At 45.1% G+C, this 25855-nt stretch overlaps 1 protein-coding gene across 1 annotated transcript in view; it reads left to right on the top strand.

Annotated features, from left to right (window-relative positions):
* The window catches only part of LOC107117956 (oncostatin-M-specific receptor subunit beta-like), a 64468-nt gene extending 40653 nt beyond the window's left edge, over positions 1-23815 (top strand). The window contains exons 8-17 of the mRNA XM_015420155.1: positions 2319-2475; positions 4976-5052; positions 7315-7531; positions 11929-12129; positions 14214-14315; positions 15876-16055; positions 18211-18399; positions 19205-19289; positions 20598-20652; positions 23165-23815. Coding sequence (XP_015275641.1) covers positions 2319-2475; positions 4976-5052; positions 7315-7531; positions 11929-12129; positions 14214-14315; positions 15876-16055; positions 18211-18399; positions 19205-19289; positions 20598-20652; positions 23165-23617 — 1716 coding nt within the window. The 3' untranslated portion in view covers positions 23618-23815. The remainder of the gene's footprint in view (positions 1-2318; positions 2476-4975; positions 5053-7314; positions 7532-11928; positions 12130-14213; positions 14316-15875; positions 16056-18210; positions 18400-19204; positions 19290-20597; positions 20653-23164) is intronic.
* The last annotated feature ends 2040 nt before the right edge of the window (positions 23816-25855 follow it).

The following is a 25855-nucleotide window of genomic DNA, read 5'->3' on the forward strand; positions in this document are numbered from 1 at the left end:
TCCATATCCGGTTCTAACTGTCGCTTCTTGGCCCTTATACAGGTTTCTCAAGAGACATGTGAGGTGGTCTGGTACTATAGTTTGAACATTCCTTGGCATTGCCCTTCTTTGGGATTGGAGTGTATACTGACCTTTTCCAATCCTGTGGCCACTGTTGCGTTTTCCAAATTTGCTGGCAAATGGAGTGCAGCACTTTAACAGCATCATCTTCTAAGACTTTGAATAGCTCAGCTGGAATACCATCACCTTCACTAGCTTTGTTGTTAGTAATGCTTTCTAAGGCCCATTTAACTTCACATTCCAGGATGTCTGGCTCGAGGTCAGTGATTATACCGTCGTGGTTGTCAAGGACATCGAGGTCTTTCTTGTATAGTTCTTCTGTGTATTCTTGCCATCTTTTCCTAATCTCATCTGCTTCTGTTAGGTCCCTACCGTTTTTGTCCTTTATCATGGCCAGCTTTGCATGGAACGCTCCCTTGATTTCTCCAATTTTCTTGAAGAGATCTCTAGTCCTTCCCATTCTATTGTTTTCTTCTATAACTTTGCACTGTTCATTCAGGAAGGCCTCCTTATCTCTCCTTGCTGTTCTCTGGAAATCTGCGTTCAGTTGGGTAAATCTTTCCTTTTCGCCTTTGCCTTTCGCTTTCCTTCTTTCCTCTGCTATTTGTAAAGCCTCATCAGAAAGCCACTTTGCTTTCTTGCATTTCTTTTTCTTTGGGATGGTGGTGATTGCTGCCTCCTGTGCAATCCCTTCTGTAAATAGGAAGCCCTTCCACATGTGCATAACAGCAGAATAATATTTCCTTCTGAGAATTGCTCCTTGAATTTGAAGGGGGGTCACTCCAACTGAGCCTCTGAATTGGTGGGGGGCAAAGTCAGAAAACTGCTGATGGGAGCTGAAATGTTCACATGTACAAACAGAACACTATGCAGAACAGTCTTGATTCTAACCTATGCCTTTCCTATTAGACTAGTTATTTCGGTGCGATACAAGCTTTGTCTCTTATCCTGCCCCTCACACCTAATTTAGCATCAGAAAATGCTCACTATTGCCAATATTTTAAAAAGTACTTTGAATAAGAGGTCCTTGTAGAAACACCTCAGCAATGCATATGTCAAACTAGTAACCAAAAGGCAACAAAAGTGGGACCCCTCAGTGTCTTGATGGTGGTTGGACTCCTTACAGGAAGGGGGCTGAATGGCATTGCCCTCCTCCCTCAGAAATGTCAGCAGCACTTCTAGCTGTCTTGGCTTCAGAAACTTGGCTTCCCAGATAAGCTGGCTTGAAAGAAAGAGGCCCTTATCCAGCCAAGCTAGGCTTGACCGTGTCGCACGGAAACCAGTGGAACACATTAGCGGTGACTACCTTCAGTCCCTTTGGTTTCAAGGTATCAGATCACTGTATGCAGTTTCATGAGTATGTCTTTGTTCAGACCTAATGACCTGGATGTATTCTGAAAGTATTCTTACTAGTCCCAGGCAGTGTTCCCTCTAAGCTGAGTTAATGCGAGCTAGCGGTTCGAAAGTGTGTAAAACGCAAGTAGATAAAATGGGTACCTGCCCCTACGTGGCAGGGGGCACCCCTCCTCCTTACGAGGACGTGTGGCAGGAGCAACGGCGGCAATGGTGGCGGCAGCGGAGTTGGCCCTCGCGACCCGGCGTGTGCGAGGCTGGACGGAGGCGGAGTCATGGTGTGCGGTGGTGTGGCGACGCGGCGTGGTGGAGCCTGCGGGACAGAACCAGAGCTGCGGCTGGCGCGTTGCTGAGCACCAGGTGAAGCCCACCGGAAGGAGCCGCAGTTTAAGACCTGCTCCGGGTGCCAGGAAGTGAAGCACCGAAGAGCTGCCAGGGACTGAACAACAAGCTGAGCCAGGAACTGAATAACAACTGAGCCCGCGGCCGGGGTGCTGGTAGGTTATCACCCCCCATGCAAATAATGAGGCCCTAGTTAGGGATAAATAGCTGTGTAAACCGCTCAGAGACCCTCCGAGGTCAGAGCGGTATATAAGTCGGAAATTAAATAAAAAATAAATAAATAAAATAGCTCACAGGTTTTTAGCCTCCGGCTCACACGTTTTTGTCTTAGCTCAGGAAGGATGGCTCCAGAACAAATTAATTTATACAGTAGCCAAACAGCCCGCTCAGAACTTTAATGCCAGTAGCTCACAAAGTAGAATTTTTGCTCACAAGACTCCACAGCTTAGAGGGAGCATTGGTCCCAGGGCATTTTTCCTGTTTTTGTGCACTGTGCAAAGATGCAACAGCAGCAACAACAAAATCCCTATTCCTGACCTGTTACAACCTGATATGTTTTACAGCACAACAGTATATCATATAGCACCGGGTCCTGTCATATTGTGATTGGGTTGCAACCTTATACTGAATATATGTTTCGAGTACGCTGTGGGGCCAACCGACACTTCTGGAAATGGAGTGAATGGAGTGAATCAATAACTGCACAGACAAAAGAATCCGGTAAGGAAGACAGTGGAAGACAGTCACGGGATGATAAGGTGTGTGGTTCGGTTCAGTGAGATGTTCTTGATGTCAGACTCCACCTCCTGCGGGTCGGAGTCGAGGGTGTGTCTTCCTTTCCATCCTTTCCTTTGTCCAATAACAGCTCTATGGCTCAATGCCTTGAACATTGTAACAATCTGAAATTTCATTTATACTTTCTGTTTATTTCCCAAAAGACAAAAGGAGTAAAAAAATTGATATCCAAAGTTATATAAAGATTTTGATCTAAAGGTAGGAAGGGGACCACCCTGCTTGCATTAGAATAATAGAAATTTACCAGCCACAGGAGAGTGAAATGATATCTTAGAGTTAGAATATAGAGGACATTCCAGTAAAATATGAGAGAGTGTATCTGTTTTAGCAAGGGTGTAAGAACAATTTCTGTCGGAATAGGAAAGATGCAAAAAACAGCCTCTCATAACCAATATTTCTTGAAATATGCTTCCCAGGCTTGTAGGAAGATGAGTTTTAAGTCCCTGGTTTATAATAGATCAGAATGCTGAGCTGTCATTAGAATTAACAGCCACTGTTAGCTGTATCCAAACATTACACAATTCTTCAGTTATGGTCAGTTATGGACCATTCCTTGACATGTCTGCATGCCTGCAACATGTATGGCTGTTAACTGCACCCTGTGTTTCATTGCCCACTGCCGGATTAGGGTCTCTGCAGAGTTGAATGGAACCTGTGCCTCCCTGTTTGTTTAAATAAAACTTGGCTGTTGTATTGTCCATTGCAAGCAGAGCATGACAGCTGGTGCTCAGTGCTGAAAAAGAAACAAGGGCAAGTCTAATAGTTCTTAGCTCCAGCAAGTTAATATGGAGTCTAGGCTCAGAGCTGGACCACAAACCCTGGACAGTGTGAGCACCACAATGAGCCCTCCAACCCGTTAGGGAGGCATCTGTAAAAATCTGCACATCATGTGGTCAAGTGCCGAATGGGATGCTCACCGACAAATTAGATCTTGTGGACCACCAGAGTAGACTCTTGGTAACTACCCTAGGGATAGAAAATTTCTTCCATTGAGAGTTGGACATAAGGCTAAAGGACCTCAGAAACCAATTCTGGAGAGGTCTCACGTGCAACCTAGCAAAAGGCACACCTGCTGTAATCGATGCCATGTATCCCCAAAGTTTCTGAATAACCTTAGCAGACTGACACCTGTTGGTGTGAGACCTTCTGGACAAGGCCAATAACGGACTAAGCCCTCCTCGTGGGTAAGAAAGCTCTCCCCATGACTGCATCTAAGATGGCCCTGATTAAACTCTACAGGTTGGGACACAGAAAGTTGGTATTTCTCCCAATTAAAGAAACCTAACTCCTGCACTAAGGTTAGCGCCAACTTCAGGTCCCGTTGAAGTCCCTCTCTGGAATCATTAACAAAGAACCAGTCTTTGAGTAGGGGTAGTTATTACAGCCCCTAAGCCTAAGGTGGGATATGATAACCAACACACACTTGGTGAACACCCTAGGTGCGGTGACTAACCCAAAGGGAAGGATCGTATATTCATAGTCCACCTCATCATAAATGAACCTGAGGAATTTCCTACTATGAACACCCTAGGTGCTGTGACTAACCCAAAGGGAAGGATCGTATGTATATTCATAGTCCACCTCATCATAAATGAACCTGAGGAATTTCCTACTGGCCTCGTGAATCGCAATATGGAAGTAGGCATCCTTTAAGTCGAAGATTGTAAACTATGAACTGTGTTGTAGAAGAGGTAATAGCTCTTGTAGGGATAGCATACGAAACTTGGATACCTAGACATGTTTATGCCTGGCCTTAAGCCTGGCCACTCTTCCAACTCTTGCCTTTGGGGTCAGATGGCAGCAGGCCACATTGTGGCCTTTGCCTAAATAAAATAGGCATGACTTATTGTCATTGTTCTGGACCATTTTGGCTCCAGACTCTTCACATTTCTTAAATAAGGTCATTAGGCCCTCAGTACTCACTAAGAGAAGGGGGGAAAACGATGTAGATGGAAAAAGGCTCGTGCTCTCCTCATGGCAGCAAGGAAAGAACTGAGGGAAGAGTGCTCACCCTGACCCCATCATGTGACCCTTTGGGCAGGAAAAGGGATATACTGAAGATGGAGGTGGGGAGGAGCACTCTCTAGCTCTAGAAAGAACTCTGCAAAGCTTGTTAGCTCTTCTGCGGCTGGCCTGCAACTGCGCAGCCCCCTTGTGGGACTGCACGGAAGTCATGATGGTGAATTTACAAATGAGGAAAATGAGGATGCCGAGAAACCCAATGTGTGAAAAGGAACATGTCAGGGATTTCTGCCTACTTCCTGCCCTCTCTGATGACTCATCAGTGATAGCTTGAAACTGATGGCATGGAGTCCTCAGTTGGAGTTGGATCAAGTCCTGCCCTGGCCACTGCTGGTCCTCTCCTCAAAGACCTATCAGTTCATTATCTTGGTTATTCAGCAATGTTATGTGTTTGATTTTGCAGCTCCATCAGGGCATCTTGATGTCTGGAGAAGCATTAGCCGAGGTTTGGACTCCTGTAGAGTAACTGTCTTCTGGAAGGTAAGTCTGACTGTACAAACTGATGATGAGTCAGTGGGACAAAAAATGCAAGAGGAATTTTGTCAGTGTGATGATGGATTCTGTAAAGATAACAAAAAATACGGATTCCTTTACAAATAATATTTTCAGTGTAGACTTGACAGCTTGCAAAATGGTGACTGCTAGCTAGCTTAGATGGGGATTAGAGAAATTGTTGAAGGGTTTGGCCTGTAGAACGTGGAATTAACTGCTGCAAGAAGTGCTGGTTGAATTCCTTTACAAATAATATTGTCAGTGTAGAATTGACAGCTTGCAAAATGGGGTGCTGCTGACTGTTAGCTAGCTTCAATGGGGATTAGAGAAATTGTTGAAGGGATTGGCCTGTAGAATGTGGAATTAACTGCTGCAAGAAGTGCTGGTGACTACAAGCATAGACAGCTTTAAGAGGGGATTGGATGCTGTGTATTCTTGGTGCTTGGGGGGCAACAGTGGGAGGGCTTCTGGAGATCTGGCCCACTGGTGGACCTCCTGATGGCACCTGGGTTTTGGCCACTGTGTGACACAGAGTGTTGGACTGGATGGGACATTGGCCTGATCCAACATGGCTTCTCTTATGTTCTTAACATGAATGAATGGAACTTGGGTCACTAGATAAATGAATACTTGATCCTGAGGGCAGCAATGGGCAGGGTTGCTATCTTCATGATCTGCTTGTGAGTTTCCAGAGGCATCTGGTTAGCCACTGTGGGAAACAACATGACAGAAAAGGGAAATCATGGTGGTGGAAAGTTGCAGCTGATCTGTGGCGGACCCATAGAGTTTTCAGGGCAAGAGACAAACAGAGATGGTTTGCCATTGCCTACCTCTGCTTAGCAGCCCAGTTCTGACAAGATCAGGCTAGCCATTAGTACTTTCCATTCCCATATTTGTTTAATTGATAAGGAACAAGGGTAGATGTGATTACAGGGCTGATCTCTCTGATTAAATTGTTATAAGCTGAGGACCCATGAGCAATCATGGTGCTGGGTGGATAAATTATTGGAAATATCACCCTTACTCCCACCCCTTACCCCAGTCTAGAGTGCTGTAAGGTCTTGTGCACGTCAGTGTCCTTCCTTCTGATTTCCTTTTTTCTTTCATTGACACCAAACTGCCCTCAGTAATCTGTTCCTCCGGGTGATCAGTCTGTGTGCACACTCCTCGTCAGGCTGCAGGGTCTTTTCTTAGCTGTTGATCTACCCACTATAAATCTGTTTTGTCCTTTTTAAAATCCATCAGCATGTCTTCTGGTAGCAGATTCCATAAGCTAATTTTATATATTATGGTGTGTGAAGTAATATTTTTTGTTTGTCGATTGCGTCGGGCAATTCTGACGGAGACCAGAAAGAGGCTTCCACATGGAGCTCAGAGCTCTTGCTTCAAATTTCAACCCCAAACTACAGTTTATGGGGGCTGTCTGCATGATATCGTTGTATAGTTCCCACATTCTGGGTTTTTCCTGGCTCTGTTCTGCAGTTTTCTACAGTTGGTACGATCTTTCCTTAAAGACTGAACTTAAAGAGAACAAGTTCGGGGGAAGTATGGATTTCCACCCCGTCCTACTCATATCTGGTACCATTTCCTCCCCATTTCCCCTCACATCCATTGCGCACTCCCCATTACTAGCAGGCTCTTTGCTTTTTTAAAATGAGTAGTAGATATATAGTGTCACTGTAGTAATTTGTTTTTTGCCCTCAGCTTGCAGCTGACATACAGTGACCCTGTAGAATTTCAAGGCAAGAGACGTTCAGAGGTGGTTTTGCCATTGCCTGGCTCTGTGCGGCAACTTTGACATTAGCTGGTGGTCTCCCATCCAAGTACTAACCAAGGCTGGCCCTGCTTAGCTTCCAAGATCTGATGAGATTGTTTAAGGCCAAAGGTCCACCAGATGTCGGAGAGTACTGAGATTACAAACACAAGGGGAAAGTACAGAGGAAATCTCCTTATGGAGGTTCCGTTGTATTTGCAGTATCAAACAGGAAAGTAATCAAAGAAATTCTCTCTCTCCAACTTGACATAGGTTTTGATGAGAGGATGTAATACCCATGAGCTTAGTGGTAGCTTTCTCTAGCACCGCCTCAATTTGGAACGTGACTTTTTAAAAAAAGAGAGGCTCAGATATAAAATTGCCATCTGTAATCAGGAATTGCTGTTCCGCTATAGCTATATAATTGTGGTATAATTATAAGATACAAATATGGATTGTAAATACCATTTGCCAAGTCTTGTTTTCCCTTCCCACAGCCATTTCCAGGCTTTCGTGCTAATGGAAATATCAAGACATATGAGATTTTCTGTGAAGTGTTAGGAGAACGTCATGAGTCTAAGGAAGTCCCTGCACCAAACAATTCTACAATGCTTTTTCTTGAAAACTGTTCCTGTAATATCAGTGTCTTGGCAAAGAATTCAGTAAACTCATCCTCTCCTTCTGTGATTGCCATTTCAGGAGCTTCAGAGAACGGTTTGTACAATTAGACATAAGATGCTCCAGAAATGGGTCTTTCCCTCCCATCTCCATATGAACTGATTCTGTCTAGTAGTCTTGAGAAGTGTATTAAACCTTTACGCACTTGGACTCCTTCTAGTTCAGTTTCATTGATGCCTCCACTTTAAGTATGTAGCTGAGGGGTTCCCGACCTGTTTGAGCCTGTGGGCACATTTAGAATTCTAACATGGTATGGTGGATGCAGCAACAAAATGGCTGCCACAGGAGACAGAGCCAGTCACAAAATGGCTGCCACAACTTAACTTCAGTAACACAGTGCAGATCCTTGTGCTGTGTTGGCTGCCGCCGCCAAAGCAACAGTTTAAAAAATCTGAATTGAGGCAGACTCAGCATGGGTTCTGTAAGGGAAGATCTTGTCTCACTAACCTGTTAGTGTTCTTTGAGAGAGTGAACAAACATAAGGACAAGGGGGACCCAATAGATGTTGTTTACCTTGACTTCCAGAAAGCTTTCGATAAAGTTCCTCATCAAAGGCTCCTAAATAAGCTCAATAGTCACGGGATAAATGGACAAGTAAAAAACTGGCTAATTAATAGGAAACAGAGAGTGAGTATAAATGGGCAATTTTCTCAGTGGATGGTGGTAAGCAGTGGGGTACCACAGGGATCAGTACTTAGTCTGATGCTTTTTAACTTGTTTATTATTGATTTGGAGTTGGGAGTAAGCAGTGAAGTGGCTAAATTTGCAGATGACATGAAGTTGTTCAGGGTGGTAAGACCCAGGGAGGATTGTGAGGCACTCCCAAAGGAATCTATCGAGGATGGGCAAGTGGGTGTCAGCATGGCAAATGGGGTTCAATGTGGCCAAGTGCAAAGTGATGCACATTGGAGCCAAAAATCCTAAATATAAATACACATTGATGGGGTCTGAACTGGCAGAGACTGATGAAGAGAGAGAGATCTTGGCGTCGTAGTAGATAACTCAATGAAAATATCTACACAGTGTGCAACTGCAATAAAAAAGGTCAATGCTATGCTGGGGATTATTAGGAAGGGAATTGAAAACAAAACAGCCAGTATCATAATGCCCCTGTATAAATCAATGGTGCAACCTCATTTGGAGTACTGTGTACAGTTCTGGTCACCACACCTCAAAAAGGATATTATAGCATTGGGAAAAGTGCAGAAAAGGGCAACTAGAATGATAAAAGGGTTGGAACACTTTCCCTATGAAGAAAGGTTAAAATGCTTGGGGCTTTTTAGCTTGGAGAAATGATGGCTGAGGGGTGACATGATCGAGGTTTATAAGATTATGCATGGGACAGAGCAGGTTGAGAAAGAAGTACTTTGCTCCCTTTCTCACAATACAAGAACTTGTGGGCACTCAATGAAATTGCTGAGCAGTCAGGTTAGAACAGATAGAAGGAAGTCCTTTTTCAACCAAAGAGTGGTTAACACTTGGAATTCACTGCCACAGGAGCTGGTGGCGGCTACAAGCATGGACAGTTTCAAGAAGGAATTAGATAAGCATATGGAACTGCTGGACCTCCTTATGGCACCTGGTATTTTTGACCACTGTGTGACAGAGTGTTGGACTGGATGGGCCATTGGCCTGATCCGACACTGGCTTCTCTTATGTTCTTATGGACAGCCAATCGAATCAGTCAGAAGCATTGCTGGGCAGAAGTCTTACCTGAGCCCACCCACCTCTTAAAAACACTTGGTGGACACAATGAAAGGTGCTGGTAGATGCCTTGGTGCCCACAAGCACCAAACTGGGAACCCCTAGTATAGCCTATACACTTAACAGATGTGTGTACTGGATTTTCTAATTTGCTGAACTTATTTCATGTGACCCTGGCTGTATGTGCATCCGAGCTACTCTGTGCCTCGCGAAACATTGAATGGTGTATTTGTCTGCTAGAGAGATGGTAGAATATCTATCTATCTATCTATCTATCTATCTATCTATCTATCATCCATCTGTCTGTCTGTCTGACTGTCTGTCTGTCCATCCATCTATCCATCCATCTATCCATCCATCCATCTATCCATCCATCCATCCATCCATCTATCCATCTATCCATCTATCCATCCATCCATCCATCCATCCATCCATCCATCCATCCATCCATCCATCCATCCATCCATCCATCCATCCATCCATCCATCCATCCATCCATCCATCCATCCATCCATCCATCCATCCATCCATCCATCCATCCATCCATCCATCCATCCATCCATCCATCCATCCATCCATCCATCCATCCATCCATCCATCCATCCAGGCAATGCATAGAGTTGAATCTTGCACTGCAGCAAATTGTGTGAGTTCACAGGAGCAGTTTTTTTGCTGCCTCCCTCTTCAAGGCCATCTCCTTAAGCCCCTGAAAAGCTGCACCAGGTCCATGAAAACAAAGTGTGGCTTGGAGTCAGAAGGAAACATTTGCAGGACTCCCCACCTCTTCTGTGATTAGTGCAAGGTGACTGGGTGTGTGGAGCTGGTTGAAGGGGTGATTATTATTTTTTGACTAATCTCTGCCTCCTGGCTGCATCCGTGTAGTTCTCAAGGCTCCCCTCCACTCTCATGGGACCCTTTTTTGGGGTGGGAGTAGTTTGCAGTGGGGAGAGAGAGGCAGCAAAAATGGCACCCATGAGCTTGTTCAGTTTGTTGCTCTATGGGATTCAGTCCCTATATTTATGCATTCCACAAACTCGTGGGGGGGATTTATGATTAGTATACCAGTTACACAATATACCTGAGATATTTAGAGTTATCTCGTTTTGATCTCCATACTGATATTCCTCTCTTCTCCAAGTGCTGAGAATTTCCACTGGCAGTATTGGAGGTTCTAGTAAATAACACTGGGAATACTGTATAGTTATAATATCTATTTACAAATATACAAGGAAAGCAGAAAAATGGAGGCAGAGAAGCACTCCTGCATGGCAGCAGTCCCAGAGCTGCAGTTCCCACTCCCACAAGCATCCCAGAGTTTACTTTAAACACTTTTTTTTCAAATTCTCCCATCTCCAAATTCATAATTGGTGTTTCTTATACAAAGGCAATTCAAAGCTGTGGACTCAGAGCCCACTTTTGTACATGTATTGGCTCTCCAGGAAAATACCCACCAGCCCTTAGCAGGAACTCTTAGTGATGGTTGTATCAAGACTCCCACTATCAGGAAACACGTTTGGTAATTTGTAGTGATAGAATGTGCAGAAATCACCAAGACAGGGTGGGAGTCAAGAGCTACATTTCCTGGTCATAAGAATTGGGCTCTATCTCCAGCTTCTCTGGCTATCAGAAAATCCCATAACCGGAGCAATGGTTACTATAGGTAATATTGTGGAAGTACTGCCTGTTCGGTGTCGTGTAGATGACATTTGCAGGACTATTAACAAGTACAGACTTGGGAAAAGTGGGGCTTGGTTTTTCTCCTGTGCTTTAGGTTGTTTCTTACATCTTTATCACAGCTTTTCTATAGCAGTAGTTGTGACTGGATCATCTTGTCCACATAGGACAATCTGGTGCAAACGATTTCTGTAGTGCAACAATATCCAACAATGTGTGGATGCAGCCATGGTCAGCTCCCCACATGATGTCAGGTAGCCCTGTCATGGATCTGGAATGTGGAGGGGGTTTTCTCCTCATTCTCAGCTCTTCCCTGTCCAGCTACTGTGCGCTATTTCAGGCTTGATCGTGTAGTCTCCAGCTGCAGTTACTCGGCTGGGAAGGTAAAGGCTTTTTGGCTATGCTTGCTTGCTTCCTTGCGATTATAATCATTGGCTTTTGCTCATTGGGGGGGGGGATGTTTGATTTCACTATTAGTCAGAGGCCCTTATACTGAAGGCTATTCCTGACACAAGCTGTGTACGTGATCATTAGTACTGGATCCATCAATAAACACTTATCTTCTTATGAAGCCCTGTGTGGTGTGACCTGACTAACGACCCTGACGCACCTGCATCCTTTTAATAAGCCTGATAATGATTGGCCCAAGGACATGTGCTTCCTGGCTAAGTGATGATTGGCTGCTATCTCTTTCCAGGCCTATTCCTGCATTCTAACTGAACCACACAGGTGCTCTTGGAAGTTAATATCTATTTTCAGTTATTTGCTTTTTGGGGTGCTGATTTCTGCAGCATTGCCATGATCTGTTTCTGGGAGATTTTGGTATGACTGTCACAACAGAAGACCTTTCTCCACCAGCAGTCCCACCTGCACAATCCAGAGGACAATATGGCTTTTTGGTCTCTGGCTTTGGGTGTGTTTTATTCAGTTGGAATCAGCAGGGCAACAGTTGACTTGACCGAGCTATACAAATACTAGTACAGTGTAGAAATATCTGTTGTCTTTCAAGCAAGCATTTCTGAAAATCCAAATACAGCAATGTGTTACTTTCTTAGATCACACATGGGAGATTAATACCAACATTGCTAGAGAAGATACAACCAACAACACAGAGACTGGCATTTACATCTCTTGGAAGCCTCAAAGTCAGTTCGATGGCTATGTCGTTGACTGGTGCAACCACCCAAGAGTCCAGCCTTGTGATCTGCAGTGGGAAAAATTTGGACAAAACCAGTCCAGTGCTCTCATTACATCAGGTGAGAACTAGACACCCTTGCATTTGAATTAAAAACTAATCCCTAGATAAGATGTGGTTGGAGAGGGATTGAAATGCTCTCCAGTTCTGATTTGTCAACATCTTTTCCTGCATCTGTTTTGAGATCTGCTACTGCTTTTTATCTTGCCTTCCTTGTTGCTCCTTGATATGTTGGAAATCATCTCGTTTATCATTGCAGGCAGAGAGTGCCAAGCTGAAATAAATGCTTTTTGTGCATCTACCAAGGTGGCTTCTGTGCACCTGCTAGAGAGGTGAACGAGAGATCACATTTAAGTGCAAAACTCACTGATTTATTTATTATATATTTATTTAAAACATTGACTAGCTGCTTTTCTTTCTCATGAAGCTCAAAGTGGTTTACAAGGTAAATAAAATAAATAGAAAAAGAGTACATAAAAATACATAAAACTGAAATTTAAGATCGCAGTTTAGGACTGCTTTAATCAAATGCAGTTCTAAATAAAACCATCTTCAGCTGCCCCCTAAAGACTGGAAGTGAGGGGGACGGAAGTATCTCCTTGTTCCATAATTGTGGAGCTGCCAATGAAAAGGCCCTCTCTCTCATGTACCCAGCCCAACAAGCTTTTTTTTGATTGATGGTGGAGTCAGGAAGGCCTCTCCCTGTGATCTTAATTCCTGGCAGGAACATATGGGAGACTAGAAGGCAGTCCTTCAGACACCCTGGTCCCAAGCCATGTAGGGCCTTAAAGGTCAAAACCCACACCTTGAACTGGGTTCTAGAGTGGACTGATAGCCAGTGTAATTGCTGTAGTATCAAGGTCACATACTCCCGATAGCTGGCCCTGACCGGCAGTATAGCCATAGCATTCCATCCTAGCTGCAGCTTCCAGACAGTCCTCAAGGGTAGCCCCAAGTAAAGTGCACTGCAGTAGTCCAGTCCAGATGTAACTAAAGCATGGATCACTGTGGCCACATCTGACTGACCCAGGAATGGATGCAGTTGATGCTCCACCTGAAGCTGGGCAAAAGCACTCCAGACCACTGCAGCCATCTGGTTGTCTAAGGCCACTGTGTCGAGTAGCACTCTCAGGCTTCGAGATTTATTTGAAAAAGTGGCTGTGAAGTTCATCACGGAAACCAGATGAACTTGACCAAAAGAAAAAATGTATCCGCTAAAACAGAATCTGTAGCCTTCAAAATCTCTATAGTTGATGGCTGCGAGATCTCTTGCTTCACTTGGTTTAAACGAGCCCTCCAGTTGCCTGAGCTGTTAGAACGGTATAGAATGTGTATTAACATCCCAGCTAGTCAGAAGTTCAATGAAGTATCATCATTCCATGCCTAGGACCGGGGCTATGTGTTGTGGATGGGAAAACAACCAGGAGAAGAAAGTATTTCGTGGGTATATGAGGATGGTATATGAACATTAGAAAAGAGCACGAGTCCAGTAGCACCTTAAAAAATAACAAAATTTGTGGCGGGGGGGTGAGCTTTCATGAGTCACTGCTCACTTCTTCAGATAAGGTTGATGGATTTCCATTCTGTATGGCGAAACATGGTGCCTTCCATGGAGAGAGATCGAGATGCGTAGGGGTTAGTCTGTCTGTAGCAGTAGAAAAGAGCAAGAGTCCAGTAGCACCTTAAAGACTAACATTTGTGGCAGGGGAGTCCAGTAGCACCTTAAAGACTAACAAAATCTGAGGCAGGGGAAAAGCTGTTGTGAGTTACTGCTCACTTCTTTAGAAAGCTCATCCCCTGCCACAAATGTTAGTCTTCAAGGTGCTACTGGACTCTTGCTCTTTTCTACTGCTACAGACTAACACGGCGACCCGTCTTGGTATATGAACAGTGTGCATAAGTAATGTTTGCAGATGAACATTGTATGTATATGGCTGGGGAAGGAGTGAAAATTTTTAACTGCACACTGGCAGAAACTTATCCATGAATTTAAGTGAGTCTCTGCTTAACCCTTATTCTCACTTATTAAAGACTTTCAGGATTATGTCTTTGAGTAAATACCTTGTTCTAAAGAGGAATCATGGTCAGGATTCTTACCTAACTCTGGAGGCTTACTGAACCTCTCCTGATTTTGTTATGTTCTAGATGCCTTCATTCCTGGAGTGCAATACAGTTTCAGGGTATATGGATCTCGTGGTTACACAGCTTCTTTACTGGAGAAGAAAGCCAAATACCTTAAGGAACTGGGTAAGTCCACAGCGCTGTTGGCCACATGTTGTTAACCGAGTGTGTTGAATAAACAGTCGTGTGTTGTTAAAATAGAAAGAAACTCTGCAGGAACACAGGAATGTCTTGCTTTTTGCCCCCATCGCTAGCACATTTTTCATAGGCACTTTGTTCAAGAAAGCCCTTATTCCTGACCAAACAGGTTCCTGCGAGGGCTCTCCTAGTTTGGTCCCTTTGCATGGAGAAAAGCCGACCTGTGTGCTTCCCCTTCTTGTGCACGCACTGAAAACAAATAGGGCAATGCAAAAGAGCCTCACCTACTCATTGCAGCATACCTGTGACTCTGGACGAAAGCAGAAACTGGACAGTAACACAGTTAGCAGAGATGTCTGAACCTACAAAGTTGTTTTGTACTGAGTTTAGTCCACTGACCCATCTAGTTCTGTACCATCTACTCTAGCAGTGGCTCTACAGGGTCTTTCTTATGGTCAAGAAAGGTCTTTCCTAACACCTGCTACTGGAGGGCCTTTAACTGGAGGAGTGGGGAGATTGAATTTAGGGACCTTCTGTATGCAAAGCCCATTCTTTGTCCTTGTAGCCACAAACAGATGTGACAAAGATCATGAATATCCACTAATCTGTAAAAAGGTGAATTTCATGTGCAGCTGCTATTCAGATCAGGACCATACAAGAAAGGGAGAGTGGTTTAACCCTTCAGCTCCTGCTTGGTTCTGCTCATTGAAGCCAGGTTCTTTTTGATGCTGTTAATGTCTTGAATGGAGAAAGATGGGGATTTAGAGAACACATCTTTATCACTTATAGCAGAACAAAGCGAAGATTGAAGGGTTAAGCCACGTCATCTTTTCCATTCTGCCCAGTTGAATCAGGGTTACACACATACACAGTTACACACACAAAGGCCTGTGATTTTTGTCACATCTGTTGACTCATCACAGCCCCAAGGGTCCAGCTTTTCAAAAGCCGATAGACCCCGTGTTACTCGCAGAGTAAGCATAGCTGCTTTTAGAGCTATGGCTTTAGAATTTCAGGGTCTCTGGTGCTGCCGTGAACGAGAAGGTTCATGTGGTAGCCAGTTGTAGCTAAAGCAACTGAATCCCATTGATTTCAATGAGAGAGTTAAATTTCCCCCACTGAAATAAATGGGCCTTTAAAGGGATTGGCTTTGGCTGGATGATGCACAAAGAAATTTATCGTGGCATCAGTTTCTGAGGTCGCCTCTGATAAAGTGGTCTGCAGCCCACAAGAGCACATGCTGTAATAAATGCAGAAAAACATATTGCTGCTAAAGTCACCAGAAAGTAAAGAAAGAGTTTTGAGAATAATCAGCTAGGAGAGATTCCTAGTTAAGGGCCTCAGGTGTAGTTCATCTGGAGCAATGAGGACACAAATCCTGAAATATTCAGTTGAAGCTTTCTTAGAAACTCATGGAAGAACTGACCCAGTTCCATTGTTTCCCCCCAACACAGTCTTGCTTTGGCAGTAAATAGATATTCAATGCCAAGGCTGAAGATTAGCAGTCCAGGACACAAATAACAATTTCATCCATTTCCTCTCTTTCAGAGCCAACTAATTTCCCTGAACTACATGTAGACACAAAGAATCCCAGATTTCTGACACTGACATGGGATTATGATCATCTTAATGAGTCCCATCCTGGTTTTATCAGAGGCTACAGTGTTTTTGTGAAAGACAAACATGGAAATTGCACATTAGAAGGATTGGAAAAGGTGGTAATTCAAGGTAACCGTAATGTCCTGAGAGGTCTTCTATGACTTGGTGCTCAGAAGTGGTGGAAAGGATGTGATGCCAACCTCAAGCAGCTAGATTTGAGCCTAGTAGCGCCTTAGAGACAATAATTAATTAATTAATTAATTAATTAATTCAATTTCTCTCCCACCCTTCCCGCAATTGGGCTCAGGGCGGGTTATTCACAATATAAAACAATAAAATCAAAGATTAAAACTATAAAACTTAACTCTTAAAACGATGGCAGTCAAACTACATTACAACTATCATAATGGTTCATTGGTGTTAATTAGAAGCAGAAAGGGGGCTAAATCCCATAAGGGATTCCAGATTGTAATTAACCTACCTTGGGTAAGCCAAGGCGATTATCATTCTGTGTCTTTGAAAACTGAACATGATTGATGGTACAGATGGTAGCAGAAAAGTAGCAGGATGGTGGCAGGAGGGGGCAGATTATATTTGACGCCCGCGGCCTCAGCCAAAAGCCTGGTGGAAGAGCTCCGTCTTACAGGCCCTGCAGAACCGCAAAAGGTCCTACAGGGACCTGATCTCTAGCAGGAGCTCATTCCAGCAGGTTGGGGCCAGGGCTGAAAAGGCCTTGGTCCTGGCTAAGACCAGACAGACGTCTTTCGGGCTGGGGATCACCAGTAAATGTTGATCTAATGAACGCAAGGCTTGACAGGGCACACATGGGGAGAGGTGGTCCCATAAGTCTCTCTCTCTTTGTGAAGCGATGAAGCGAGATCTGAGAGGAGAGGAAACGAAGAACCCAGAGGAAAGGTGCTGACATAAGTTAAGAACCTGAGAAAGGAGATCAGCCATGTTAAGATAGCAAGAGGTTATGGTGAGGAGGGAAAGGGTGCCAGAAACAATGGCTGATTCTGCACTGGCTATTCCCTCTGTTGTTTTAGCAAACTCACACTGGAACACTCTGCATTGCATGCCGGTTTCACTGTCTTTGATCATCAGGTTTTGTTACAGCGTCCACATTCCATGCCGCTTTAGCTTCCTTTGATTATCGGATTTTATGGCACTGTCTGCATAGATTTATGGTCGTTTTATGCCCTTCAGGGGTGACTTTGCAGTCAGTATGGCACTGGCCCGGGGTATTTGGATGTAGTTTTGAGCTGCACTTTCCCCTCAAACTGGAGTGAATGTGGAACGAATGCCAGATGCAGAACCAGCCATTGTTAAAGGAAAAGGCTTAGACCTTACTGGGAGGCAGGGCTCTTTTTGTAGAAAAAGCCCAGCAGGAACTCATTAGCATAATAGGCCATACCCAACAACAGGAACTCATTAGCATATTAGGCCACACCCTGACAGCACACCTCATTTGCATATTAGGCCACACCCCCATGTTACCAGAAGTGTGCTCATCCAGCCACACCCACCTTTTGCTTCTTATTCTCTTTACCTTGTTTGTTGTCAAAACCCAGGGCTTTTTGCATGTTAGGCCACATACCCCTAATTGTAGCCAATCCTAATGAGCTTCTGCTGTTGAGTGTGGCCTATTATGCTAATGAGTTCCTGCTGGGTGTGGCCAACTTGGGAGCCAGCCGGAACTCCGTTCCTGTGTGTTCCTGCCCAAAAATAGCCCTGCTGGGAGGTGTTTCTCAAGCTTCTGCTGAGCAGAGAATATTCTATAGGCTACCTCGATTACAGGGGGGAAGGAGGCATGGCATAGCCTGATCTCTTCAGATCTTGGAAGTTAAGCAGGGTCAGTACATGGACGGGAGACCACCAAGGAAGGCTTTGCAGAGGAAGGTAATGGCAAACAACTCTGCTTCTCACTTGCTTTGACAGCCCCCTTCTGAGGTCACCCTTGTAACCTGATGGGGCTTACACCATCACAGGTTTCCTGCCTTTTCTACTACATGGACGAGTGCCCGACTAAAATTGCAGGAAGCTGGTAGCTTATCTTGAGGGAAAGGCAATTTCCTGCCATCTTAGATTGGCTCTTGTGCATTTAAGGGGAGAAAATGGTGGCTGGGTCCTGAAACTAATTGGCTCTTTCAGAGACATTTCTCCCACCAACTGATGAAGGGTGCTCTTTCTCTCCTGAAAGAGGGGCTCACTTTCAAAATACCTGCAAACTGTCAAATAGGAATCAGAATTTATATTCTGTCTCTCTCTGTGTTACTGAATGCAGATGGTTTGGTGATATGCAAGCACACAGTTAAAGACCCAGCTGAAAAGACATTGACAGTGAAATACCCAGGGCTAAACAAAGAGTACTGGTTAGAAGTCCTCGCTTTCAGCACCAGCCCCCCAAACATCACGAACAACATTATCAAAGGAACTACGCAACACATTCAAGAAGTGCCCATACCACTTGATGGTAAGTTCTACAATCAGTGAGCGTTTAATTTGGGTTGTAATTGGGCTTTTTTGTTGTTTGCTTTTGGTATTATGAATATGCTCTTGCACTTCTTTTAATTCTGCCTGTTATCATCAGCTGCTGCATTTGTGAGCAGTGTTCCCTCTAAGCTGAGTTAGTGTGAGCTAGCTCACAGTTTTTTAGCCTCTGGCTCACACATTTTTGTCTTAGCTCAGGAAGGATGGCTTCACAGCAAACTAATTTATGCAGCAGCCAAATCTCCTGCTCACAACATTAATGCCAGTAGCTCACAAAGTAGAATTTTTGCTCACAGGGCTCCATAGCTTAGAGGGAACATTGTTTGTGAGCATATATGGAGCTGTCAGAATCAGAAATGAGTCTCTGTTAAGTCCCATCAAGTTGCTTCTGACTTACGGCAAACCTAAGAATTAACTGCTTCTGTCAGTGGGTATCACCAGTCGATCCAAACCGTGTTTGTCTCATTGCCAGCTATGGGAGACACGTAACTTTCCACCTATCTTCAAAGGCTACAGGGAAATTTGAATCTACATGTTCAGCTATGAACAAAGAAGTGGTCACTGTTGGCATGGCAACATCCATCTGGCAAAACAGAATCCTTAATAAACTGGTCCAGGATATCCTAACCTAGCTTACTGCAGTTCCATCAGTCCTGTTGTCCATGAATTTATCTGGTCTTTCTGGCACCAATCTAAAACAGTGCTGGAAGGGGAAGGGGGCAAGAGTTGCTTATATTCCTGAAATTATTAAATATTATAATTGAAGAAAATTATTATTTTTTTAACAGGAAACTGGGTCTTTCAACTCCTCCCGATACCAGTGGTTATTTCTGTAATGCTGCTAATCTGTATATGTTTCTGGAGAAGCAACTGGTAAGTTTGTAGGAACAAAACTTTTTTGTATAGACAATAAATTAAAAACAAAAACACCAGACTTTGAGATTTGGGCCAGGGAGCCAGTTTTGTAGGCTTCCTACTCTGCCTGGTATTTTAAGGACCACTGTCTACTGGTCATCCCCGGCCCCAAAGATATCCAGCTGTCCTTGACCAGAGCCAAATACCACCAGAGGTCATTTCGGGGGGGAACGCGGGGGAACGCAGTTCCCCCGGGTGAGGTGCAGGGGGCGGGGCACATGATGAAGCCCCGCCCCCTGCTTCCGGCTGCCCCGCTTCTAGCCCTCATTCAGCCAGGAGGAAGCAGGAGAAGACGGAGGATAAGTTGCTTCCTCCCCGCCTCTTCCCACCCCTGCCTGCCTGGGGCCAGGGAGGGCCTTGGCGGGGCTTCCTCGCACTCCCGCTGGCCTTGCAGGTCCACCACTGGGCCCCTGATGTCAGGGGGTGTGGCATATGCTAATGAGTTATGCTAATGAGTTCCCCTAGCTATTTTTCTACGAAATGACCCCTGAATGCCACCAAGGCCCTGCGGGACTTAATGCAATTTCACAGGGGTTGTAAGGCAGACATGTTCTGCCAGGCTTTTGGTTGAGGGCAGTGATGGTTCCATCATAGCTGGCACCCTTCTCCTTTCCTCCATCTTTCCGCTTGGGCCCCCTCCTCGCCCTACCCACGAAACGGCAACAGAGTCCGGAGTGGGTCAAGAAGAAATATTGATGCCATCTGAGATTCTGTAACTGATATATAGATTTTTTATTGATTTTAACATTGTTTTTAACTGCTGTATATTGCCCAGAGCCTTGTGCTCGCAGGGATCGGGCGATTCCTAAATCCAATAAATAAATAAATTTCAGCTTGTATCCTACCACTCTGCTCAGCGAATGGCAGTGCACTGCACTGGCACAAGGATCCTCCTATGAAACTCCCCAGCAGCAGAAGAATATCTTGCATCAGAGGGAAGGTTCCATGGGGTGGTGAAGTGTGCCACTCTTCACTGAATAGCAGAATGTAATCCTTCATTATCTAGGGGAGTCCACTTGTGAACAACCTGCAATCTCTTAGTTTTTGCAATCTTTTTGTCTTTGCACTATTGGTTTTCATTGGTGGGGTGTGTGTGTTTCAAACACGTAGTGTATACTCAATTTCTAGTGGCACGATTTAGGCAACCTGCTCTGGACATTTGCATTTTGACCTACGGCACTTTATGCACTCTCCGTCTCTTTTTCGAGTGCTGTGATCTAATGGAAAATCAAGATGCATTCTCACTTTCCTCTTTTGTTTTTCTAGCGTCAGGAAACGCTGCTGCCCTAAAATCCCCCATCCCACTGTGACCCCGATTAAGGTAAAGCGAAAATTCTAATAGATGGAATAAATTTTTCCTCTCCCCAGTTATCCATCGGTGCACTTGCTGATTCTTTGGTTTCAAACTGTGTTATCTTTGCTAAAATCCATCCGAGATGCCCTGCCCCCATTTTTTTTTTTTGGGGGGGGAATAGTCACGTACCCAAGGAACTAAGTACATGTTGCGTTTACCCAAGTTTCCAGTGAGAACTAGTAGCCATATTTCTGCTGTGAGTACCTGGAGGCAACTTCCCTGTAAAAGAAGAGAGAAGAAGAGATTGGATTTATACCCCGCCCTTCACTACCTGAAGGTGTCTCAGAGTGGCTTACAAATGTCTTTTCCTTCCCCTCCCCACAACAGACACCCTGTGAGGTAGGTGGGGCTGAGAGAGCTCTGACAGAAACTGCTCTTATCAGAACTACGGCTTGCCCAAGGTCATCCAGCCAGGTGCAAGTGGAGGAGGAGCGGGGAATCAAACCCAGTTCTCCCAGATTAGAGTTTGCGCACTTAACCACTACACCAAACTGGCTCTGTACACCAAACTGGCTCTCTGAATTAGGGTGGGAAGCAGGGGGAGGGGCTCCTGCCTTTCCTCCAGGCCATTTTCGGGAATCAAAAGGGCCTGAGAGCCCTGAGGGGTGTTATTTGCCCCACTGGGAGGCCATTTCTGCTCTATCAAATGGTACAGGGGCACCAGTCCTCCTCTGAGGAGCTGCATGCATGATTCCCTCTCTCCATTTCATACCAGCAGCAGCCCGTGAGGTAGTTTATTTATTTACTTTGCTTATACCCTGCCTAGCAACTTACCTCCCTTTTCCTCACCACCATTTTATCCTCGCACCAATCCTGCGAGAGCCTGTGACTGGCTCCAGGTCACTCAGCAAGCTTCCATGCTTGCGTCGCCCGGATCCTAGTCCTGCAATCTAACCCAGAGGTGTCGAACTGATTTGTTATGAGGGCTGGATCTGACATAAATGTCACTTTGTCGGGCCAGGCCAGGTGTGCCATAAAACTTAATGCCAGGTACTGGAGATACTGTATAAAGGACGGCAGCTGGTAAGCTCTGAGTTGGTGTATTCTCACTGCAAGGCCCCAGGGGCTGGGAAGGGGGTGCAGAGGAAAACCCACCTAGATGGACTGGAGAGGCAGTAGGGCAGCTCCGGGCAGTTGATCCCATGATGCTTGGCTGCTGCTGACAAAGTTGTTCTGTCGTGCTGAAGCCACAATGGAGTGGCTCCGCCCATTACCCTCCCCAGCACTTCTTCCCTTTTATCAGTTGCTCACTGGCTGCATAAGAGCCCTTGATGGGCAAGTTCTGCCCCCCCGGGCCTTATGTTTGACACCCCTGCTCTAACCATCTTTGGGGGAGGCTAGGGCCCAGGAGGCCAGGTAGAAACACCTGTTAACATCTATTATGAATGCCTACCGGGAATGTTTGGGTTGTGCTATGGCTGTGGTTGCCTCTCTGAGATTCCGGAATGAATAATGTGTAGTTTTGAGCACTTTAATGTTTGAATGGGTTTTAAATTGTATATTATGTTTTTAACTGTACTAAAGTATTGATGTTTTATTAGCAAGTTTTTTTTCTTGCCATGTAAGCCGCCCTGAGCCCCACGGGGAAGGGCGGGGTATAAAATCTAATAATAAATAAATAAATAAATAACCACTCCACCACACACAACCAAGAGGTTTTGGTCACGCAGTGATCTTTGTGGCTGAGTGGGAATTGAAACTTTTCTTTACAATATCCCGTGTCCCATGTGGCTTTTGTGGGACCCATGCAGCTGACCAGAGTAGCAATTCTGGGTGGTCAAAGGAGTCCCCCTTTCTCCATTTTTCATCAGCAGAAAAACTGGTTGGATCCAACCCAAGGTAACATCACTGCTGCGATGCATATTGAAATCTATCTGTAAACCACTGAAAGTAGCTTTTAATAGGCTACAAGTCCACAGGTCTTTGATTTTTCATATTCTCGCTGCTGTGTCGATATAGGATATGAGGTTTATGGAGACTTGAAGGAACTAGTGAAAATCAACAGGTTACAGAGCACGAAACTCAGCCTGGGCTAGTAAGAATGAGGACATTGTTGACTACTTGTAGAAAGATTCAGGTGGGTAGCCATGTTGATCTGAAGCACATGAAAGCTTATACCAAGAATTAACTTTATTGGTCTTAGAGGTGCCACTGGACTCAAACTTTGTTCTTCAACTTGCAGAAAATTACCTTTCATGGCTTGAGAGCTTGCAAAACGTCGTTTTTTTTTTAAAAAAAACTGGAGTAGATCCACATACAGCACACCATGCAGTAAAAGCTGTATGCTAATATAAAAACATAGGGGCTATGAATTATTTAGCGCTAATAAGGCCCTTCCAGCAGGCTTTAAAAGTGTTGAGGGAGAGGGAAGAAAGGAAGTGATAACCTGATTTGACTCTTCTCTGTAGTGGTTGTTCTGGGTTCTGCTCTCGACACTCAGTACTTTAGTCAGTCTTTAATTCAGTTTGCTTGTCCGCAGGTTCTTCACCCTAAAACCTTGCTGGCACCCAGTGATTTCACTCATAGCAACGTATTAGTAGAGGAGCCATGGAGTTGTGGAGAGAAACACTACTACTACAATCAAGGCCTCTGTGCCAAGACGCCTGCTGTGGAAACTTTCGCCTTTCAGAACCTGACCTACCTCACCGACGGCTCTAACTGTTACCAGAGTGTACCCACACAAGAGGCAGCAAGGCAGAAACCCGAACTGACTCTGGCCTCTAACAAGCCACTACAGTGCTCTACTCCGTTGAGTAATCTCACCAATTTAAATTATGTTTCTCAAATGGGCTTGTCTTTCCCTGGGTTTACGCAAGGCGACCAAGCTGGTCCTGTCGATTCCTCAAAACGGTCAGATTACAAACCCCAGCAGGCTTTGGGATCTGAATCAAGTTCCCCTGACACATCTGAGGAAACTATAGATATACTCTGATGAGCTCTGAAGGAAGGACAGATATTCAGCCTGCAACAAGTGAAGCTTCTGAAGCTCCCCCCCACCCCCGGAAGTGGAAAGCGTAATGGACCAAATGATAATCATGTGGGGCGACTTGTGGGACTGAAGAGGCAACATCCCATGGAAGCTCTCTTGGTAGGGGTCACATGACTTCTGCATTCTGGGTGGCACACAGACATATTTCTGTCTTTCCTCTGTGTGACTTTATGATAATCGTCAGTCACATCAAATTAGCCAGTTTGGTGTAGTGGTGAAGTGCGCGGACTCTAATCTGGGAGAACCGGGTTTGATTCCCCACTCCTCCACTTGCATCTGCTGATGTGACCTTGGGTCAGTCACAAGCTCTGTCAGGGTTGTCCTTGAAAAAGAGCAGTTTCTGTCAAGAGCTCTCTGAGCCCCACCTACCTCACAGGGTGTCTGTTGTGGGGAGGGGAAGGGAAAGGAGTTTGTAAGCCGCTCTGAGACACCTTTGGGTAGTGAAGGGCGAGGTATAAATCCAATCTCCTCTTCTATTATTGTTTTGATGTTAAAATTGTAATATAGACATTGACATATATACATATATAAGACATATGTACAAAACACAGTTTACTTTTTTTAAAAAAAAACAACCCCTGAATTCTGGCATCTCTGGAATTCTGACACATGGCAGTAGCGACAGTCATAAAAACAGCTGCCACGGGAGGTGAAGCCAACCACAAAATATCAGGGAGTGAGGTTTTAGTGTATCTGATGAAGTGTGCATAGACACGAAAGCTTATACCCAGAACTAAGCTTTGTTGGTCTTAAAGGTGCCACTGGATTCAAACTTTGTTACATAACTCTTCAACATTTCGGGCACCAGCTCTGTTTAACAGGATACCTTTTATACCTGCACGGCCAGTCAGAAGCTCTGAAGGGAAAAAGCTCCATCCAGGTAACCCACTTCCTTGGTGGCTCCAGGAAAGGTGTCAGGGTTCGATGGGTTGCCTTGTGTAACCTGAAAATGGAAACCCTTTCCAGAGCTTTTGCCTAGCTCTGTGGTTCAGTCCAAGTCCTTGGCCTGACTTTGTGAGTCTCTGGCTCAGGTTAGAAGTGGGGTGCCCTGTTGTTGGGGCTACCCGAGAGTAATGTTGCCCTGCAAGGCACTTATAGTGCTCTCGTGGAATTATGGTTCATAAGTGATAAACTGGACAGTGCAATTAGTGTGCTAAGGGACATGGAATATACAGGGACCATGTGATGTTGCCATCAACCTGGACTGCAGGCACACACCCAGCAGATGAGAGCTTTCTCCTGTGACGACATGCCAAACCAAAGATGGATCCATGAGTTACCTGCCCTACCTCACCTGCAGCGCAGCAGAAAGAGAACCAAGCACCCTAGCCACAGAAAGCACACAGAAGCCAGCGACCATTTGCTATAGGGGAATGCCATATTCTGCAAAAGGGACTTAAAATCCTGAAGAGACTCCATGAGCAAACCTTTCCTTCAACTGCAGGCACCCCCCCCCTTCACCTTCACCATAGACGGCATGTAGGCTCTTAGGCATAACAAAAGAACTGCTTGCTGAATAGGGATAGCTGACTGCCACAGCTCAGCTAAACCCATCAACTCATCAGCCAGAGCCATCTAAAGACAATAACCCTGGACTCAGCTATTGTTCTCTAAAGGTGACTACTGTCAGTAGTAATGAAATCAATATTGCCCAACCTTTAGCTCCACCTTCCTCCTGCAACCAGTTTTTGCATAGCAACTTCCTGAGGATGTGAGGAGGGGAAGTGGTTGGTAAAAGCCCACCCCCAAATATAGTATAAAAGAGCAAACCCTGCCATGTGCTCTCTCTCTCTCTCCTCTAGACCTAAACCCTGCCCAATCTTGTTGACTCTAGGGGCGATTTCACACTAGAGCTGCCTTGTGGCGCAGCCGCCGTTTGCCCTGACACTATTTGTCAATTTCACACCTGAGGCTGCGGGGCTGCATTTGACCCGCAGCTTCACCCGATTTCCTCCGCAGTTTCATGATCCTCAAAAACCAGGCTCACGAAACTGCGGAGGAAATTGGGCGAAGCCGCAAGTCAAAATGCAGCCCCGCAGCTTCGGGTGTGAAATTGACATGTTTGTGTCGGGGCAAATGGCGGCTGCGCCGCGAGGCAGCTCTAGTGCGAAATCGCCCTGTGTGTAGCACTGCCTGAGTCTAACCACGTGTTCTGATAGTACAGAATATGACCCTTAATCC

Source organism: Gekko japonicus, unplaced genomic scaffold (genome assembly GCF_001447785.1).
Source record: "Gekko japonicus isolate JY-2015 unplaced genomic scaffold, Gekko_japonicus_V1.1 scaffold86, whole genome shotgun sequence".
NCBI classification, from domain to species: Eukaryota; Metazoa; Chordata; class Lepidosauria; order Squamata; family Gekkonidae; genus Gekko; species Gekko japonicus.